Source organism: Galeopterus variegatus, unplaced genomic scaffold (assembly GCF_000696425.1).
Source record: "Galeopterus variegatus unplaced genomic scaffold, G_variegatus-3.0.2 Scaffold2087, whole genome shotgun sequence".
In the NCBI taxonomy this organism is placed as follows: domain Eukaryota; kingdom Metazoa; phylum Chordata; class Mammalia; order Dermoptera; family Cynocephalidae; genus Galeopterus; species Galeopterus variegatus.
This window is the reverse complement of record NW_007728198.1, coordinates 316661-326178: the sequence shown is the minus strand read 5'-3', so window position 1 is coordinate 326178 and position 9518 is coordinate 316661. Positions and strand designations below refer to the sequence as shown.

Sequence of the window (9518 nt, the reverse complement as noted above, 5' to 3'; positions counted from 1 at the left end):
AAAACAAAACAAAACAAAAAAACAGAAAAGACCAACTCTGAAAGAATTTGTAAAATGGATGACAATCGATTATACTCATGGCACACACTTATGATGAAATGTTTTGAAACTATGTCGTATACCTGAATACTACAACCCTTGAAAACCAATATATGACCCTGCTCTATGGCAACACTGTAGTGCTTTAAAAATTCAAGTGTTCCTATTCAGATAATATAGTTAACTAATTGCTATATATAAAGTAGATTATTTCAACTGTTCTCAAGGTGCTACGTTATTTATTACCACGAACTACAATTCCTAACCTCACAACAACCACCAAACTAAAGCAAGCTTTAGGGGGAATTATTTCATACTCTCAAAAGACACCCATGATTCAAAAAATTAAGAATCACTTAATATACAACAATTTACACCTCGCTATATTGACTGAGTTATACTGTCTCTTTAGACTTTCTCCCTGATAATTTCTTTTTAGAAATTGAAAACAGGCTTAGTACAGCTAACTGGAATTCACTGAAAAATGCCCAAAAGCCATTTTAGATAGTTATTTATTTCAAGCTCTTTCCATGTTATATTTCTAAATAATACTTGAAGGCTACAACTTCACCTGTCTCTCTCTCTCTCCCCACTCCCCTTTGTAATGAAATGGAGGCAGTGGAATACCACAAACAGTATTCTGTCTGAATAACCAAGAATTGGTTGTGTCTGTAGGTGAAAAACTCGACTCTGACCCAGGCAATTACCTGACCCAATTACTAAGAGATTAGAAAGTACATAGTATTCAAGTCATCTAACTCAATTCTCTTCACCTCTCTCAATGCTACAAAGATTACAAGAGGCCACAAAAAGTAACTNAGGGCCCTTTTTTTTTTTTTTTTTTTTTTTTTTTTTAAGTTATTTAAAAATGTAGGTTCAAGTTTTATAACTGCTGAAATACAATAAACATACCTGGCAGTGTAGGGTATGGCATGGGAGAAAGAGGTAACCTACTTTAGTAGAACAAATATCACAAAACATGTGGGATTACTACATTTTAACAAAGGCAAGTTGCTATAATTTTTTAGGTCAAAAAATTAAGTTCCTCTTATTCTGAGGATGTGAAGAAAATTAGGAAAATAAATTTGTGTTATGTCTTGAAAACTTGTGACCAAACATACTCCTTATAGTTCTGATGAAATCAAAGTATATGTTTTGTACATATACATAACATTTTTATTAACTTTCTGGCTTGTCTGGCATTTTAACAGGATTGAAACAGAAATATCTTTTGAATTACTTATTCCCTAGATCATGTTGATTTCTGGCTTGTCTGGCATTTTAACAGGATTGAAAGAGAAATATCTTTTGTACTACTTATTCCCTGGATCATGTTGATTTCAGTATTTATATTTAGTACGGTATATGTCTTCTATATACATCAGGATTTTGTCTTGACCAGGGATTTTTCTTTCCTGGAATCTATTCACACAACTAAGTTAGAGTCTTCCTCAAATTCAACTTATGGTTCATAAAGACTATGAACAATCTTTTAGTTCGTTTTGTTCATTTATACTTCCAGAAAAAAAAACAGTGTAAGATTGAGAGCTGACCTAAGTTAAAAAATACATCAATGAATATTTTTTGTTTACTTGCATACTTACCCTCAATTCACCTTCATCAAGTTAATCTATTCTCATCAAAAACTAACAAACAGAAGAACCTAAAAAATGAATCCCACATTCACAGTTTTAGCTTTATGTTAATTATTCACTTAAGAAAGTATAGACTGCTCTCAATTATTGTTGTGAAAGATGGAGAAAGCTAGTAAATGGCATTCTGGAGATAAAATACTTTGGACTTAACATGGCTCAGATATGAAGAGAGGGAAGAAGTTAAGGATCACACTAAGATTTCCGATTTGCATAACTGAATAAGTTGCGTTGCCATTCCCTAGAACACTGCAAGAAGAGCTGGGGGGGAGGAGGGGTGTTGAGTGTGACTGTGATTATCTAAGACAACAAAAAGGAGTGTCAACTACACAAGTGATCGATGTAGTCAAATTCAAAGGAAAGGTCCAAGTTAAAATATAATTTCATGATTAACCTTGCACATAGGTGAAAGTGAAGCTGTTAGTCTAGACAAGATTACCTAGAAAGAGAGTACAAAATAAAAGGGTCCAGGACTGAGCCTTGAATAAGCCCAACAATTAGTATCTTGGTGAAGGAAAATCAGCCTGCAAAGATGGAAAAGGAGCATCCAGAGGAGGAGGAAACCATGGAAGTTTCATGTCATGGAAGCCAAAGCAAAATAATGTCTCAAAGAAGGACTCAGTTAGCATATGCTACCATAATTCTAGAACCAAACTTTTTTTGCAACTAAGTATTTTGGTGGTTTTCAGTAGTAAATTTTCTTCAGTTGCAGACATCTGGTGAGATCATTATTTTGCTTCATAAAATTAACATTAATAACCTTAAACCAAAAATAATTTAAAAAATCAAACTTAAACATTACTAGTTTTGAGTAACAAAAATGATATACCTTCCAAGTAAAGAACTTCCTAAACATACACTTAAATTCATTTCTACTTTAAGCATGGATACAATAGATGAATGGATTGACTGCTCTCAACATCAACTAACAACTGTAGAGGTTTTATATACAATCCACTTGTACATGGCTCAAAAATTTTTTTAAAGGTAAAAAAAAATAAAAGCATCTTCAGTCTTCCTAAATTCTTCCTTCAAAGTGGGTTCCTGAATATTATCCACCACATTCCAGATGCACAAGTGATCACTAACTTTGTGATTATAAGCTAACTGCTATGTTTTGTGCGGAGCAGAAGGTGACCGAGAATCTTGACTATATAGTTTATGATCATCTTGTTGGCCAAAGTGTATTCCTTTAGTTGCAGCAATTCCATTTTCCATTTCTCTCTGCTGTGATGGGGGTGTGATTCCTGGATGCAAATGTGAAGAGTCCACTGTTGAATGGTGACTAACATCCACTTTGGCTAAAATTTCATAATACAGCAAATAAAACACAGGTGTTATTATACCTACTATCAACATTATCACTACAGCTGTCCACCACCCTATTCCCCAGTCTGCTCCATAATAGGGATCCTTACGTTGAATGTTCTTGCTATCAGATTCAAAACGTATTTGTTGTGTTAAGGCAGACACTACCTCATTGAGGTTCTCTCTCTTGGTGTCTGTACACTTTACTATTTGTTCTATGTCTCGGTCTACTTCTTTTAAAAAGCTACCAGCGGACTCACTGGAAGAAAGAGAATCATTAGCTGGTAGAATTTCCTGTTGTTCTGGAGCATACTGAACAGATGAAGGACGTGATGCTTGTCTTCCTTTTGGAGGATGAAGTGTTTCAGTCAATGAACTAAACTTTTTCACTGGAATTTTGATAGACCTGAGGGCAAAAAAGTCTTGATCACTGATGAGATTGTTAGCTCTCTTGATATCTGCTACCGTACAACAATACTGAAGGGCTACTGCATTTAAAGTATCTCCTTCCTGTATATCTTTTGTTAATACTATAATGTCATCAAGTCTATCTCTTGATGTACTTCTTCGGACTTTCTCTTTTCCTCTGGATCGAAGCTCATACACTTCAGCATCCTCCTCCAACATATCACTGTCTGTACAATTTCCAAATGCATGTACTTGACCACTTGACTGAACTCCCGGAAGGGGAAAACTACGATTCTGATGCCTCCCTGCCATAATGTTAAAATCTGTCCCGTTAGCAGGTGGGACGTAGCGAGGACACAGCTACCGCGTCCACCGCTGCCGCTGCTGTCCCGGGCAAGCTCATGGCAAAACCTGCAGTTTGAGTTGTCCGTGCCCACCGCCGCGGTCGCCGCCACCCCAACGTCTCCGCCTTCTGGGCCGTGCGCCGCCGCCACGTCCGCAAACCTGCGGTGCGTCATCGCGTCAAGTGGGCGGAGGTGGGAAGGGGCGGGAGAGGAGGCGGAGGGCGGGGGAGTAGGGCGAGCCCGGAACCGGGGGCTTCCAAGCACCGGCCCACGCCCAGCACGCAGGCGCAAGGACGCCCCTGGGCCCGGGGGCGGAGTCCGAATCCTTGCCCCGCCCCTGCCTCCTCTCCCTCGGCCCCGCCTCCTCACTCCCAGTGGAGTAGCTACGCCGATCAAGTCCGAGGGCCCAGCCTGCGACCGGGGCTGACCTGCTGGCTGCGCTTTTGTCCAGCGTCCACACAGCGATGGCAAAGACAGTCTGGAGCACGCTGAGGAGGGGGCGGTGCTGAGCATTTGTTGGGAGCTGTTGCGCATTTCTTCTTGGTCTGCTAACGGAGTTTTCTTTAGGGTGGGGAAGGACACTTCAAAAGCACGGCATGGACCTCCCGGATTTAGAAAATTGCGCCATGCTTTTTACCTTTCTCATGCAGAAGAGGCAGAATACTGGAGAGAAACCCTTGGGGGGCCGAGGGTGGGGAGTTGTTTCGGCTTTGTGTTTATGGATGAGGAAAGTGAGCCACCTAGAGTCTGGCCCTGGGAAATGTTTGCCCTGCAGCCTCATTTTGTGTCAAGGAGTCAAGGCTGTCAACAAATTGTAACCTATTTTGGTTTGAAAATTAACTGAAAGTCATCGATAGTCACAGTTGGGTTCTATGAGATATTAATTTGTTAAATAACAAACTCACGACTTCATATATGGCTTCTCTCACAAATATACTGAATGAGTATGATAATGTGTTTGAATTTATGTAAATGAATGTAAAGCATTTTAATAACGTGTCTGATGTCTCCCCGTGTTGACGTTACAGACATTGCACTTTGACGACCATCTTAACTCTTATGACAATATGCATCTTGAGCACAAATGGCCGGGATGCAGGGTGCAGAGCACTTCTTTTCAGAATGTCTGAATATTTATACATCATGAAGCCTTTGAAGCTTTGTTTTAGATTGTTTTCAAAGGGCATGTTTTTGGTTTTCTGGGAAGTGCCTCAGCAAAGGTTAGGAATGCTGCATTGCAATATTATTCTTTTATTTGAGGGAGTAAGCACTGTGCACCACAATGCTACAAAAAGAACTGCAGGAGAAGACTTAAAAAAAAAAAAAGTTTGTTGGAGCTGTTCTGTGTGCTGTTGCCCTTGTGACACTCTGTCTGTAACCATTTATCACTGAGACATTTTCTCATCAGTAGACAAAGGCTATATTCCCTACTTGATGTGTAGGGCTTCAGCTGCTTAGCCCTCATGAATGTTAATGGGAATACAACCTTCTGTCTGCATATATGTTACTTTTCTTATTTTAATGTCAATAGGCAGTGGAATCCATGTGAGAGCTGGAGTGATAGAATTTCAAGCACTTCAACAGGACTGACTGCTACCTGTGTTCTTTGTATAAATACTTTCTTAACGATAACGCATGCTCTTGAATTGTTACTTGTATTTAACAAAAATGCAGTAATTGAACTTTTTACAAAAAGGCAATAATAGAATTATATTTTGATATTAGAATATACAAAGGAAGCAGTTAGCCATGACTTTTGGCCAAGTTCCAGAAAGCTGGCCTGCAGGAAAAAGTACTTTGTCTTTGAGAAAAAGGATGTCCGCAGTGTTCAGCAAAGCCAAAAGGATTTTTAGTTGTTTTGAGATCTCACACTTCACAGTTTCCATTAAATGACTATAGATGAAAGAATATGTAGTTTCTAGGAATATGTGTTTTTGTCACTAATGTTTAGGTTTTGTGAATTGCTCCAGAGTAAAAGTTGTGTTATGAGAACATAAATTGATGTAACTTGTTAGGAGTGTCATTTGGCAATATCTGTCAGAATTAGAAATGCAGTTGACTGAACTATTACGTTAAGTAATTTTTTAGATTCACTTACAGATACATAGGTGTAAGATTTAACACATACGTTTAGGAATGTCTACTGCAATAATAGCACAAATCTGAAAACATTCTAAATGTTCTCAGTAGCCTACTCGATACTTCTGGTACATTAAAACAATGTAATATTAGGGCCGACCCTGTGGTGCACTCGGGAGAGTGCGGCGCTGGGAGCGCAGCGATGCTCGCGCTGCGGGTTTGGATCCTATATAGGAACGGCCAGTGCGCTCACTGGCTGAGCGCCGTGTGGGCGACACCAAGCCAAGGGTTGCGATCCCCTTACTGGTCACGAAAAAGACAAAAAACAAACAAACAAAAAAACAATATAATATTATACGTTGGATCAAAAGAATGAAGTTGATCTGTATTTGCTGATTTATTCATTTATTTACCTAAGAAATTTTTGTTAAAGGAAAAATACATGCAAGACCTTTGTTCTGGGAATTGGGGATACTGTGCTTAAAAAGACAAAAGTCCCTTTACTCAGAGAGCTTGCATGAATGTAAGCCCATAGAAAGATCCCCAAAATGTGTTTTAAAGAGAAAAAATTAAATTTCTATACAGGTGGTATGATGTTATTCCTTTGGAATAAAATTTTAAATGTACGTCTCCAACGCCACCCCCCATGCACTTCACATCTATGCAGAGCCATGCATTTAATTTTCTTTCTGGAAATTTACTCAAGGAATTTTAACAGTGGTTGAAAAGAACTAGAAGTGGCAGGGGAGTAGGCAGGAGATTTTGCCTTTTCCTCTTAAACCTCTCTATATAGATTGAATTTTTATTACTATGTGTTTTTATTAAAAAATATTAAGGCTAAACACATTATTTTCGAATAACTGGACTTGTTTTTTCCAGAGTTAATCTTCAGTTAATCACCCATTTTTTTAATCGTTCCCAAGTCTGTTTGTACTTTGTATTCAAGTGATGAATACCTGGAGAAAAGAATCATATCAATTCCTTTACAAATCAAAAAATAAAAGGGTAACAAACATGGAATTCTTTTTACATTTCTTCTTGATTTCTCTCTGATTTCTTTTAGCCCTGCTCTTTCACTCTCTGCTCTTTCCTGTATCCTTTTATTAGCCTTTTCTTCCTTTTTCTGCTTTTCAGAAGTACACTGGAAAGAAGTTCTATGCTAAGAAAATACTTAAAGTAGTCTCGAATAAAATTAAAATTGGATTATGGGGTAAAACTTTAAAAAACTTCCCTAATCTCTGATCTTCAAACAACCCATTCATAGAGAAAATTATTATGTCTCTTCTCTAGAAGTCTTGGGGAAAAAAACAGACTGCATGACTTAAATATTTTCTGCCAGCAGATATACCAGATGACCTAGTCGGTTGCCTTTCATCCTGTGATTTTAAACATAGTGATTATTATAATCACAGCTTTGCCATAATCTGGGTAAAAGAGTCAAGTATACTTCAAGAATCCAGAGTTGCTTGTAAGTGCTAGTAAGTAATTCAGAGATAATAAATAGGACTTGAAAACGACCATCTCAAGTTTCTCTGTCTCTACAGACATTATTAGAGGAAAGCTAGCCTCACAAATACTATTCTTAAATTCTCTTGTCTTGTATTTGTTTTTTTGGCAGCTGGCTAGTATGGGGATCTGAAAACTTGACCTTGGTGTTACAACACTGTGCTGTAACCAATTGAGCTAACTGGCCAGCCCATTATTCTTAAGTTCTTTAGCTAGGTAGCTGGTGCTTGTAGAAAGGAATAGTTGAATGTTTATAATTAAGTAGAATATAAGTTGAAATGCTTTGTTTCCCATGGTCTTTACAGTCACTATGGCTACACAGGCAAATCAGTGCAGGTGAATGCCTCCAGAACCTGCAACCTGCTTGTTTTTGTGCCAATTCTTCCAAAGACCTAAGATGGTCAGACAGAATTCAGTTAAGTCCACTACAAGGAAGGAAAGTCTGAGGCATGACCCAGTCTCTTCAATTGGGTGAGGGCAGAAGGTGATCACCCATAAAAGGAGAGCACATCAAAATTGAGCCCAGAGAGAAGGTTTCTTAGGTTTAATCACAGAGTCAGGAAAACTAGGGGTAGGGTAGCATAATGGAGAATGGAAGAGGCAACGGTGTCTTCTTATTCTAGTCTAGGTCCTTCCAGACAGTGAGAGGCCACTTCTGTGACAATCTTCAACTTAACCAATGGTATCTGAAAAATCAAGCAATGATGTTCAAAAGCAAAGCTTCTGTGCCTATATAAAACATCATAGAGTAGTGAAGTGTACATACCTAAAGTGAAGGTAGTGCTTATCTGACAAAATACAAACTACGTCTATTCACATGACAAATATTAAGTAAGTAGCTACTACGTTTCAGGCTCTGCTTTAAGTACTGGGGACACGCAGTGAAAAGTGTACATACCTAAAGTGAAGGTAGTGCTTATCTGACAAAATACAAACTACGTCTATTCACGTGACAAATATTACGTAAGTAGCTACTACGTTTCAGGCTCTGCTTTAAGTACTGGGGACACGCAGTGAACAAACAGACCGAACTCCTTAATACTCTTATGGTGGAAGATAAGTAAATGAAACATTAATGTGTTAGATGGTGATAAATGAATAGAGGAAAATAAAGTAGAGAAGGAGGCTGGAGTGTTTGGGGCCAGGAGAGTTTGCATTTTTCATAAGGTGCACAAGGGAAGGCCTGGTTGAAAAGGTGATAGACCAGCACAGGCCTGGAGGGACAGAGTGCATGAGTCATGTTGGTACCTAGGAGGATTTACCATTGTAGCAGTCGCTGGTTATACGTAAAGTTTCCCTTCTCCATACTCACCATATTTTCTTTTATTTACAGTTTAGGTTGAGCTGAATTTTATTTTTCCTTCTTGCCAAGTTTGAATCCTCTCTGGCTTCTAAATCCCTTCAGAATTATTTGAAGCAAAGAATGCCTGCTGACTTCAAAGAGTGTTTCATACTTGGATTTATTCATTTTGTTATATAGCAATAGTAGTGGAACCTATATTCCTTTCTATGCAGAATAGAGTGTTTGGCAATGGGTTAATCAATGAGCAATCTGTTAAAAAGAAACATACAGAAACTCATTTCTTTGATTTGATGTTTGGAATGGACTTATTTTCCTTCAGAGTATTTTTCAGTTCTAACTCTAATCCATTATTTTGTAGGAGAATCAATTTTTATTAATTGAAACTTAATTAAATTACCATTTATTACCCTGCCCTCAGCTACAGATTTGGTTGTCTATAGCATCGCATAGTATAAATAGTTGCTTTATAAAGATTTCTGAGTCCTATTGTTTCAGCCATTTCATTGAAAGATAAATATTTTACTATACCAATCTCTAAAGAAAATTCCTTGTGTGTTATTCTTGGCCTTGTGAAAGATAATTTATATAGGCTTTATTGTTAATGCTGATGCAAAAGAAGGCATTAGCTTGAGAAAGAATGATTTTTTTTGTATAAAACTGTTACGGTTGTTTTTAAGGCAAAGCCATAAAACCAATTACATAAACTATTCTAGTAAAATAGATATGCTAGCCTTTCTACTTTATTTGGGTTTAGCAATTGGCTGAGATAGGGTTAGGAAGTGAATATGGTGAGAATACACAAGAGGGTTAATAGTAAATTCTTTCCTCCTCCTGCCCTTTGCTACCATCCATGAGCTGTGTTCATTTTTTCTCTCAATA

At 38.0% G+C, this 9518-nt stretch overlaps 1 protein-coding gene across 1 annotated transcript; it reads right to left on the bottom strand.

Moving 5' to 3' along the window:
* Nucleotides 1-2321: 2321 nt before the first annotated feature.
* On the bottom strand, nucleotides 2322-3904 carry LYSMD3 (LysM, putative peptidoglycan-binding, domain containing 3). The gene has a single exon (XM_008580424.1). It carries the CDS (start codon nucleotides 3717-3719, stop codon nucleotides 2802-2804), a length of 918 nt encoding a protein of 305 aa, XP_008578646.1. The 5' UTR covers nucleotides 3720-3904; the 3' UTR covers nucleotides 2322-2801.
* Between the last annotated feature and the right edge of the window lie 5614 nt (nucleotides 3905-9518).